Here is a 12045-nt window from a genome sequence, read left to right as displayed (position 1 = left end):
AATCACCTGGAAAATGCACCCAATCTAATCACTAGACTTGTACTGAACTAAACCGTTACTGCGGATACATGTGAATTTAGTTCTAGTGATGATCATTACAGGAATTATATTTTGGAGGAACAACATCGCTTAATTCAACTGCTCTGTTTTCTTTGTCACCAAGCTGTGGTTGGGGCACTTGACTTACAACTTGAAAGTTCACAATTTTAAAATACGGTCATTTGGTTCAAAGTTAACTGAGCATTTGTCCAGGGTTGTTAAAGTAATACTGCTTCGTTAGAACTCACCGGTGGGTCCCTGTGGATAGACTAATCCATGCCATCAGAATGCAGAATTGCCACCACGAGCTCTGGGGCATTCAATGGAAATTGGCGCCATTACATCGCTCATTTGAGCAGCGAGACAAACTTCTTGACTTGAATTCTGCTTCAAATAGTGCTGCTCTATTTCCCCTGTGCTTGGCCGCAGTGGAGGAAAAGGAGGTGAGGATCCAGGCGGGCTTGCCGCTGCTCCTGCGCTGCACGCCACCCTCTAACCTCGCGACAGAGCAGTGGGAACGCGACAGCAGGCAGCTGACCTCGCAGGAGGTGGCCTACACTGTCTATCCCCGCGTTGGGCTGCTGCTGTCCTCGCCCGGGCCCCAATCCGTCGGCTCCTACATCTGCTACACGCTCGAGGGCGGCTTCAGGCGCGCTATGGCGAGCTTCAACGTTCGCATGCCGCCGACCACGACGACTACCACCACCACCACCACCAGTGCCCACCACAACCGTGCCTACCACCACCACCACCACCACCACCACGCCCGTCACCGAGATCACCCCCGCGGTGCACAAGAATTCCGACTTAGACGGTTCGGGGTTGGAGGAGATGACCAGGAACAACGCCTCCATCACGCCCACCGCTACGGCGCCCAGCACCACCGCGGGCTACGGCGACGAGAACGCAGGTAATGGCAAAAGATCAAAGTCGTTGTCACGTACTCGGGAGGAGACGCCGGAGGTTGTAATCAGACCGCAGACGCAAATGCAGGCGCAGTCGGGCAGCGAGGGCGTGGGCATGGTGGTGGCCCTGGCTGTCTCGTTGGCCGTCAACGTGCTGCTGCTGCTGTTCGTGGTGCACCGCGCGCGCGAGTGCAAGAAGCGCGTGGCACGGCTGGTGCACTGCGAGATGCCCGAGCGGCCTTGCACGCCGCACGGCACCAAGGCCGGGCAGAACCGGGCAGATGCGGTCACGCCGGTGCGGTCGCCCACCCACTGCATAAACATGGACCCCGACACGAAGTCGCCACTCATTGGAACGCCGGCTTTAAACGAATCGCAGGCGTAGCGGCGGCAGTGAGACGAAGAAACGCGCGGAGTCGCGGAACGGAACTGTGTGCTTGGTCGCATTTCAGGCAACTGCCAAGAAACTGACTAATCCTGTGTTGAACTTCGGCTGGGCTCACGTTGTGGGTCTTGTCGGCAATGAGGAGATGGATTAGAATTCTGGATTTGCAAAGGTTGATTAATACACTTTTCAACCGGCAGCTTTAAAACTTTCATTGTGCTACGCGAATGAGACTTTTATCCTTTTTTTAACAAAAGAAGCAAGAAGGGCACGAAGACGGACACACCTTGCAACTGATTTTCAAATCATTATTATTGAGAATCGCAAGCCATAAGGCTGTATGTACAACAATTACTCTGTGATGACCTTAAAGTGAAATCCTGTATTTTGAGGTTATTCGGAACTGAAAATTAAAGCAGCACAGAATCTATTTCATTTCAACAGATAGGTGATAACAAACAACGATTAATGAAACTTATTGAGTTGATCTTTTTTTTAGCAACTGCTCATTCATTTTGACACTTTGCCGAAACATAACTTTTTCCTTCTTAACTGTCATTGGTTTTCATAGGATGAGAATCGCTGTCTTCTGCACTCATTGTCAATCACGGAGCTCGCTTGGGTTGCATTTCGGCAAGTCGCCTTTCATTGAAGTGTACATTTTCACATTTAGGGCAGCTATGTGTGTGTTTTTTTAGGGCAAGCAAAGTGGTAAGTGTATAATTTAATTTTTATGACAAGATAAAAAAAAGATAAATCTTTTGGCCGAAAGCGTGTGTGTGCATTTTTTTGTAAGAGCCTCCTCCTGGCTTTGTTAAAGGCGTTCCATTGCGTGAACGTCTGTACAAGTAACACATCTGTGCACCTTAGTTTGGTTTTCTGAAGGACTTGCCATCTCTTTCGCCTGCGCCTTCACTTTTGAATTTTGCCACCATATGTATAAGAATGCTGCCCCCTAGTGCCTGTGTGTTTGCGTGTTTTTTTGGAGCTTCCAGAATTGAAGTATTGTTTTTGTGTCGTGGGCAATGTGGATAGGTGTTGGGGGGGGGGGGGGGACTGGAGATTTGATTGGCCAACTCCTAACACACATTGTGTTGTGGAGCTCGTGGCAAAATTAATAAATGTGGGTTCCTGCCAAGCAGGAAGCTGCCCCTCTCCTACAGTGGCACATACTTGCATAGCTCAGCATTGAGCAATGCCCATCAAGAACCAGGGACTCGCCAGCCAATGTGATGTTCACCACTGCTGCATGCCACACAGAGTCCTTGAACCATCCTTTAATCAACCGTCCAGGCATTACGGGGTTGTGTACATGTGCACGTGCTTTTTGACAGACGCTTAGTTGCACAATGCTTTTGGTGTCCGCTTGCCCACGCCGCAGTGTTGAACGCGGCCCATTCCCTTTGTTGTGTTTCACGTGCATGGTCACGCCGAGAGCGGTGTTCATGCACCGCGACGGGTGGGAAGGTGGCGCGATCTGAATTGCGCCGCCTCGCAGGAGCACTGCAATGGGCGTCGCGTCGCTGGGAACCTGCACCTTTGTTCACCTCGCTTGTTTTTCCACGTCAAATTATTTTTTTGCGCGCTTCATCGCAAAGGTTTAAAGCATGTGGGTTTGTCCGTCGTGTCGCTAATTCACGGGAAAAAAAACGTCGCGTGTTCAATCGAGTGAATATTTTAAGCGAATCGCCGTTTTTGTCAGTCGGTTGTGTTATCTTGGGACGGTACTCATCTCCGATGGTGGTCCTTGGCCAATGGTGAAAATTCCACGTTTCTATGGCAGGGGCCTGTCTCAACACAGGATGGCTGCTGTTGACTTCTCGCAAAGTGGCAGTCATTTTAATTACCACAGAGAGCTGTTGGCCTGGGTCGTCCACCCCAGCAAGGAATTTTACTTTCAACCTTCTGACTGCGAGTCGAGCACTCTTGCTGCAGTGTTAACTGGACTATAAGTAAAACATTTTTTTCGTGTTTTGATAGTTTTTAAACTTTAAACATGTTCAATAAAAAATGTGCACAGTTCCGAGTAAATCAAAAATTTGCGCAGGGTATAGTCCTGCATACACACGGGCTCGTGAAACACTGGGTACATCATGGTTGAAAGGGCCATTGTTTTTATGCCTTTATTTTGTTAAATTAATCAATCGTGGGAAAATAAAATTACCGTAACTGTACTTTACAAATTGGGACCGGGTGCTTTTTGCCAATATGTCTGAAAGTATTTTTTGTCGACCTTGTGGGTCTGTAAAACAGCAAGAATTAAGGGGAAGAGCAACATACGTTTTCGTAGTTATAATTAGCACTTAACAGGCTTGGAACAAACAAACAAAAAAAACTGCAAACTGTCATCACACAATTCTGCAATGGGAAAACATTTTTTGAGGAAAATTATTGGGTGGGTCTGAGGCAGGGGTTGGAGAAGGAGGTGGGGGTGCAGGTCATAATACAATTGCTATGTATCGTATTAAAATCAAATGGTAAGTGAGATGTGAATTGTGAGCGAGTTAAAGCTTGTCTGTACAGTTCCTTATTTTTAATTTTTAAAATAAAACCTTTTTTTCCAGAACTCTCCCATGTAATTTTTGTTTTGGGCTTATTTGTTCATATACTGAGGAATGTAAAACCACCGTCTTTTTTCAATTCAAAAACGGTCGCTACCCTTTTTTGGTTTTTTTTATAAAATAACTTTTTTTTAAAGCTGTAAACCAAAAGCGTCGTTATTTTCTGTTGCTCGAGTAACTCACCGTATGACCTCACCTCGAATATAACACGACGCTTTCTCAAGAGCACAAAGCACGCTGAGAATTCCTGTTATGTTTTCCTGTTTAAGACATCTTTTTGCCTGTTTATTATCACTTTACTTTGCATGCAACCAGTGGAACGCTGCATCGTTTTTCTGAGTGCCGTTCCCTGTTTCAGATTCTCACTGCGCACTTTTGTGTCTCTCCCTCTCTGTTTGCCATCCCCCTGTCCTCTTGCCTGCGGCCTTTTTCCAGCTCGCTCCTCCTCTTCTTCTTCATCCTCATCATCTTCTGTCTCCTTCGCACTCCCTCATGCCACCCTCGGCTCTAACGCGGCTCGACTGCGCCTCTCCTCCTCCGCCGCTCCGTCCGTGGACCCGGCGGCGGTGGCGGCGGCCGCCGTCATCTTCGCGTCTTCCGAAGGGCCCCTCGGGGCGGAGCGCCCGGCGCTGCCGCCGCCGGTGACGCTGCTGCCGCCGCTCCTCTCTGAGCAGAACCAGAGTTGGTGCGGCGTGCAGCCTGTGCACCTGTTCTGCCGCGCCAGCGGTAAGCGCCGCTTCACCTTGCCGCCTCGCCGTGCCGCCCCCTCCCTCCCCTGCTCTCGTGCCGCGTCTCGTGTAGTGGCGAGGCGTCGGGGGTGGGGGGGAGATGGGGTAAAGATTTGCTCACGAAATTGAAGTGCTTTCTCTAGCCCCCCCTTCTTGTGTGGTGGACATGGGGGGGAACAAAAGGACATTTTGCTCTGGACATCAATGCAAACTCCTTCCCCGTTGCCAACTGGGAAGCAGTGAATGTGTTTTCGAAAAACAACTGTTTATTTCTATTAAATATCACAACCACTTTCTACACGCCAGACAAATTGACAGTAATTTTTAGTGGCTTTCCATTAGAAATGAAATTAAAGATTCGACATCCCAGAAATGTGATGAATTGTCGCAATTCAGTTAAAGAGGCTTTTTTTTTACAGCATTCCCCCAAGTCGGTGCTGGCACTGCAACAGAGGGAGCTCGTGAGACGAGTCTCCAGCAACATGTGACCCAATTCCGCCACTCATGGTAGCATCTTCAGTAATTCAACCGCCAAAAAAAAATGCTTGCAGGCCAGAAACAAATGTCAAAATGTCATGCTGTGACATGCAAAGCATGCTGGGATTCCCGTTCTCCTTTTGCTGTTCAAGACACATTTTGGCTTGTATATGGTTACTCATGGCTTGGCTTGAAATACTAGATCGCTTCTTCGATTCAAATTGATTGTTATGCTCATGATACGTGCGTCAAACTGTGCGTGTGAGAATTGATTGTTCGTTTATTGTAGATTATATACAAATAATATGGTCATGTCACGTTTGGGCTGACTGAGAAAAGACATTTGTTAAAAAAAATGGAAAGAATATGCCACAAATAGAGACGGTAAAACAAGGAGCCAAAACAGGAGCTTAAATTATGATAACGAAGCTGAGCGATGACAATTCATCAAATTGTTGAGGGGTTGCGCCTTGTTTGGCGCCGTCCATAAATGACGCCACGCACCTAAGGTGGGGGGGTTAGACATTTGTGACGATGTGTGACGAAGGGGGGGGGGGTTTGAGAAATGTGACGTCACAAAATGTGCAACTTTAAATAAAAATAGACAACACGTTCTACTTACTCCTTGTTTTTTTTTCTGTAAAGTCGCATAGGTTAAAAAAAGAAAAAGAAAATAAATTAAATCACGACGTTTAGGAGGCAACACAAGCTTCCGTCTTCAGGTGGAACCGTCACAGCAAAACTACTGTATCAGCTTGTGTTGCCTCCGAAACGTCGTGATTTATTTCCTTTTTTAACCTACGTGACTTTACCGAAAATACCAAAGAGTATGGATCCTTGCAGTCACGAAAACTTCAAATCTGGAACGTTCTACTTAATTAAATAGACATTTTAACACATTCCTGCGGAGGGAACTGGTAGGAACGTTGGGTTGCTCGGTCAATGGCCAGGGTCAACGGCGGCGTGGTGTATTCCGCAAATATGGCCGACTGAGAGCGGGCACAAGCCGGCGTGAGTAGGTTAAACGTTGAGTTTTATAGGGGCTGGCACCACGGGGTCACCAGCCCCTCACCACCCAGCCCCACCCTCCCCACCCAGCCCCTCCCCTCCCTACCCTCCCCACCCAGCCCCTCCCCTCCCTACCCAGCCCCTCCCTCTCCACCCAGCCCCTCCCTGCACGATGGACGAACGGACACAATAATCCCCTGTGGGCTGGTGTAACCAGGAGGTTCCTACCAGTAATAAATGTTTTCTCCTACAACATCAGAGTGCAGCGCCACATTAAATACGCACTACAATGACAATAGTTTAAAGCGATTTGAAACATGTTTTATTTGGGGGGGGGGGGGGCAGAGCTTTGTGACGTCATATTTGAGGGGGGGGGGGTCTGACTTTTTGTGACGCCGTGTGACTAGGGGGGGGGGGGTCATAAATCGTCCAAAATCGCGTGACGTCATTTATGGACGGCCCCTTACATGTCGACTGTTTACCCAAACATTCAACCCTACGCTTGGCCCTCGCTATAGAACAATGGGACGCCCACCCCTGGGCCACGGTTCTATACAGGACATGAGCTCCCTCACTCATTTTAACTGGAAACCACTTTCACATTTGCAATATGTAACGCAGAGATCCACCGCCGTGGCGAATCAAAACATTTACACAGCTACACTCGGCAGATCAGCCCCCCCCCCCCAACCCCTTGGGCACTACAACAAGCGGTGCTCATGAGACGCGCGTCTGAAGGAACACGTGACCCGATTCCGTCTCTCCTTGCCGCATGAGCCGCACGTGGGAGTGCGGTGATGTCATCACTGGAGTGCTGGCATCATTGTTTTTGTTATTTAACCCACGTGCGGCAATCTCGCCACTATACACCCCACCTCGCTTTGCGTTTCTCTCCGCTCATTGATTCGTGTTTCCAGCTTGTCATACCGACAAACTGAAAGTGCGAACATTATTGCTTGCATCACCACATCAGCTCTGAGTTGTTTATTTTGGCCTGCGCATGACAGATTTAAAGAAAATTTGGTTCAAAAGTGCTCAAAGTGTGGGTTTAGTGTTGCGATGACTAAGTATTTCTGAATTCCCAATTAAGAAAATATTACGCTGCACTAATGTTATTCCCAGTTGTTAATCCGTAGACGTTAAATGGGCTGTGTCGAGTGGTGGCGGGTTTAACGACGCTTATGTTTATGCAATTTAACCCCCCAAAAACGTTTGCTATAGACGTTTCTTCATCAAACTTTGCCTCTGGCAACCCAGCAAAAAATGGGAACAAAAAATGGAAAGAATACTAAGCCAATTCAGTATTCAGCGGAGCCAGTGATACTGGGAAAAGAAAAAGAACCACGGCGTAAATTTGTTCAGTCCCATCATCACCACTGAGCTAACAGAAGGGACAGGTAATGATGATAACGATGTTGATTATCCTCCCCCCTCTCCTTCACTCCACCCCAACACTATGGGGGCATCCGAAAGCTCCGTTACTCTTCGTAGTCGCAGCTTAAGATGCACAACGGCCCAACACCGCCGCTCGCAGCGTGGAGTCCTCACGGGCCGCTCGGCCCTGCACACGCGTGCACACAGGTCCTCCGGAGCTCTCCGTCACGTGGGCGCGCGACGGCCAGCTGCTCAGCAGAGTGGACTACCACGTGGACGTTGTCCCCTCGCACGGAGGCTCCCTCGCCGTCGCCACGTCCTGGTTGAGGGACGCGGCGCCGGGGGACGTGACGTACACCTGCTCCGCTCGTTGGCGGGGGCAGGCCAAGTCCTCGAGTGCGCTCGTACGACGGGCAGGTGAGCCAGGCGCCCAGCAGGTGTCCTCCCGTGAACGTGCGCGCTCTGCAATTAGCCCGTGAGCCCCAAGTGGTTTGGTTGGTTGGCACCATCTGGGGTGGAAAATTATACCATTGTCCACCATGGGCAGTGTCCACACTGAGCAGAAAGTGTAGCCAACACGCTGTTTTTTTTATACACCTAATATTTATTGTCGTATTCCATAGATGATTCATATCACATGCGGGTTTTCCCCAAAATTATTTTCTCTATTAATATACTTTAGTACCCTCGTCTCATGATATTATTGCCATAAAAAGGCTATAATAGTGACCTTGCTATCATACATAGGTGTATTTTACAGATAAAATATGTCAAGAAAATCATTGGTAGCATTTGCCACCCTTAGTTATACCAAACAAGCCATTTTGGGGCAAGGACCAGGTGACAGCGTTTGCCATGAGCCAACCAAGCAAAAGTATTCGGGCCCCATGTAGTTCGATTCATGAAAAAAATGGGTAAATCAAATATCTCAAGTTCAATTGCGAATAAACATAAGTAAATGCATCTTGTGTTTCCTAACTCTGAAAAATACGTTTTGATCCCATAGCTGCTGAAGTGCTTTATCATAAAATTTGTGTAGGTTTGGATACTAAAGATAATATATAACACACCTTCTCTACCTGGAAATCAAATGCATTTTCACAATTTAACGTCACTATTCATGCAAGATTCAATTAAAGTATTTCCATTGTAATATATTTTATAATTATGTGGCTCTTAAATACTTCGCTAATTCAAAGCGCCTTACATCACATCTGAAATATTTCATGGGAACCCCGATTGGCAGCTGTCCCTGTGTGGCACAAGACGACTCAGCACTGGCCTGCAAGTGGGCGTTTGTCTGCCAGTAGGGGGTGACAATTGATATGTGTAATTGCAAATGAGTAATTTGCAGGTATTTTTTTGGAAGTTGGAAAGTGTGCACCATGACACCGACACACAAACGCCTATTCATTTTGAATTATGTCAAGATAACTTTAACGTCAGCTATTTTATGGTTACAACACCCGATTAATGTTAGTGGCTCCTAGTGGCTGGTGGGGTTACCTGAACCCATTACATACAACATTGATTTTTACACACGCAATTCTATAGAGGTATCATGGTCTTAAGAGTCAATTTTAAACTATGAACCAGTGCAGCATTACACCCCTATCGAATGCTGTACATTCACTAACTATGCCACTGCACTCTCCACTCTGGATCAGGCTCTGACGCAGATTATCAGGATGCATGGAATATGGAGTTTGTACGATGGAAAAGTGCAGCTCGTGACCACGCCAAGATGATGCACCTTTGGAAAAAAGCCTTGGTGAGGCTGCACGGGAAAGCCATGATGAATACTGAACTGTATTGCTGTCCTACCAGTGTAAGGGAGGGGAGAAAAAATGATACTCTGGCAAAGCATCAGCATGCTTACTTATATATTTATTTTACAATACTGTATATTTTTCCATTATTTCAGCCTAAATGCATTGTCTTGCTCGCAATTTGATTTTCATTTTAAAATTAATCAGATAACAAAATACAGATTTATATATGGAATATTGAATGTCTCTATTGGGAAGCAAATGCTGCCTTGAAAGTAAATGCACGTCCAAAATGCACTGCTCATATTCCCATTGTGGGATAGTTCAGTGCATAACGATGATTAAGTATTACACATGCAGGACATGATTACGTGTTTATTAAGGCACATGTGTTTCTAAAAACATGTTTTTATTTTTCTCGTATCATGTATGAGGTATATTGGAGTCACAGACCTCCCGCAGATATTTTTTTTTAAAACTCTCACCGTTCAGTACAATTCATACCTTTATGCGAGACAAATGCATGAATTAACATCGAACTTACTATTTGGTAATGCTGCTGCGTTGGCAGTGGTGCACGAGCACAGAATACTCAACACATTTATCAATATCACTGCCTTAAAAGGAAAAGTTTTTACTGTAATAGGTGATGTAGTTAAAACAATCCGGCTTATATAATTGAAAAACATGAATATATATAATACTCAAAGCATTACGTTTATATCATCAAGGTGCAACAAGGCTTATCTGGAAAAAGATTCGTCCTCGCACAAATGGCTACTAAACACTAAATTAGTGCTCAGTGTTTAAATCTATGAAAACAGCATTCCAACGCTATTCAGATTAATATACGTAAAGGATTGTCGCGGCTTTTCGTACAAATCAACAAAACATTTTGGAGGGGTTCATAAAAAGGATCTCTAAGCGTACTGAATGTTGTTGGCTTTAAGTAGATTGTGGGCTGATCTGAGAGCATCAGGTTTCTGTGAATTTTTGTATGGATGTGCCTCTTAAATGTTATCAATCTAAGTCAATATCTTTTTAGTTTTTACATTCACAAGTCATTTTTTTTGTATGACAGAGCACCAACTGTGTTAAAAAAATAATCGTATGTCAGAATGTTGTGGAACCGGGCTGAGGGTGATAACAGATTCAGTTCTGGGTGGATCGCTGCTGATTCAAAATCAAGCTCAAACCTTTTCATTAGCCAAACCAGTAATCGGCGGAATGACCCCACTCTGAGTGGTTATCTCAGAGCTTATCTTCACACACCCACCACGTCGCTCACCACCGAAAGGAAGATGTGAAACAAGTAAAGTAATTCCAGAAACAGACACTGTGTTCATCACATTCCATTGGAACCTTTCTGCATTAGGACTGCTACCTGTCCTGGTTTAACCAGGATCATCCGTTGTTGTGCTAACCCACCTAGGGAAATCTGTAAGTCTTCCCGGGACATTAAAAGTCCAGTTTTTTTTTGTATCCGTTGTGTGGCAATAATAAGAACACACTTCTCAAGACAATGAATTTAAATACCGTTTTCCCCTCTTCCAGGATTGTGACATTCTTCCCGTGCTATGTCCCAGTTCTTTTGTTTTGTACCTCAAGAGGTGGCGATCTTAGTTCCCGTAAGAAATTGCCTTCTTTCGATTTTTATTTTATTTTGCACGCAGACGGAGAGCTGCCTCGTGGATCGCGATGGAAACTAGCCCCATTATTCCGGGAGCTGCTGCGCTGGGCGGCTGCACACAAAACCTCCTCCTCCTCCTCTTCCTCCAGCCCGGCACCATGGCAACGCGGCTCCTCTCTCTCTCTCTACAGAGGAGCCAAACGTAGGAGCCGTCCCTTTAACTCAGGGCTGCGTGCTCCCACTCTCATTAACTGCTGCATTGGAGCGGCTGCAACGGTATATGTGAAACTATACACTGAGTAGTGTACGCTGCACACACGTTTACACACTCGCGCACATTCACATCTTGTACGTGTATATAAAAAGAAGTGTTGCTTATTGGGTTTTGTGTGTTTTTCAGCTGTGAGATATATTTGAAAATAATTTGGCAAAAAGATGGTTTTTTTCTTTATTTGTACATGACTGGGGGATGAAGTAATCTTTAAAGATGACGGTTGCTTATCTAGTTAGTCTCCAGCAAAGGCGCATTCACAAAATATGTTAACTTTATCTTCCATTTTATAAAAAAAAATTTATACTTACCAATTTCTATTTACACACACATATACCGTACGTGTACATGCAGACACACACACTCATGCTGCACCTACTAATGAAAAAACAATTGGTGGAAAGGAAGGGGGTGCATGATGTGGGGGGTGGGGGGGCACTATTGTTGGATCGCTGCAATCCTTTTAAAGGCGCCAAAAAACTAAACGCAGCACGTTTGGCATGGGCATTGTGAGCAGCCGGCCTGTGCTGCATTTAGATTGGGAAAAACCATCTGGCAAGGAGTATGGGGGGGGGGGATTGTGTAGCACAGCCGCATTTTTCTCCCCCCCCCTCCACCCCCGCAGCTCAAAGCTCGTTGATATCTTCTGAACGATCATCGGAGAGTTTTAGCCGTGCAAATGTTAGCAGAGAACGGTGCCTTCTTCAGGATGAACAACAACAAAAAAACCCGCTGTGAAGTTTACAATTGTATAGGGGCGCAAAATCGAGTTAATGTAGATGATGTGTAAATGTAGAGAGAGAGAGTCGCATGACGAAGTCGGACCGCGCGCGCGCGCGCGCACGTGGGAAGCATTTGGAGAGCGAACGCGTGCTCCTCCTCTAGACGCGAGACGATG

The 12045-nt window shown here is 46.3% G+C and overlaps 2 protein-coding genes across 2 annotated transcripts in view; both read left to right on the top strand.

Annotated features, from left to right (window-relative positions):
* The window catches only part of LOC133346480 (semaphorin-4A-like), a 74595-nt gene extending 70700 nt beyond the window's left edge, over nt 1–3895 (top strand). The window contains 2 exon segments of the mRNA XM_061558091.1: nt 469–755; nt 757–3895. Coding sequence (XP_061414075.1) covers nt 469–755; nt 757–1329 — 860 coding nt within the window. The 3' untranslated portion in view covers nt 1330–3895.
* A 251-nt stretch (nt 3896–4146) lies between these two features.
* On the top strand, nt 4147–11503 carry LOC133346301 (uncharacterized). The gene is made up of 4 exons (XM_061557796.1): nt 4147–4616; nt 7685–7894; nt 9145–9248; nt 10920–11503. The coding sequence occupies exons 1-4, from the start codon at nt 4196–4198 to the stop codon at nt 10953–10955; spliced, it is 771 nt and encodes a 256-aa protein (XP_061413780.1). The 5' UTR covers nt 4147–4195; the 3' UTR covers nt 10956–11503.
* The last annotated feature ends 542 nt before the right edge of the window (nt 11504–12045 follow it).

This window comes from Lethenteron reissneri, chromosome 24, assembly GCF_015708825.2.
Source record: "Lethenteron reissneri isolate LAM-NWPU_2019-01 chromosome 24, ASM1570882v1, whole genome shotgun sequence".
In the NCBI taxonomy this organism is placed as follows: Eukaryota; Metazoa; Chordata; class Hyperoartia; order Petromyzontiformes; family Petromyzontidae; genus Lethenteron; species Lethenteron reissneri.
This window is presented reverse-complemented; position numbering and strand designations above follow the sequence as displayed.

What these genes read in the sequence shown, in the direction of transcription:
- LOC133346301 (XM_061557796.1), top strand. Translation starts at nt 4,196, where the DNA reads ATGCAACCAGTGGAACGCTGCATCGTTTTTCTGAGTGCCGTTCCCTGT. An exon ending in TGCGCTCGTACGACGGGCAG is followed by an intron (nt 7,895 to 9,144) that starts GTGAGCCAGGCG and finishes ACTCTGGATCAG; the next exon opens with GCTCTGACGCAGATTATCAG. An exon ending in ACCTTTGGAAAAAAGCCTTG is followed by an intron (nt 9,249 to 10,919) that starts GTGAGGCTGCAC and finishes TTTTGCACGCAG; the next exon opens with ACGGAGAGCTGCCTCGTGGA.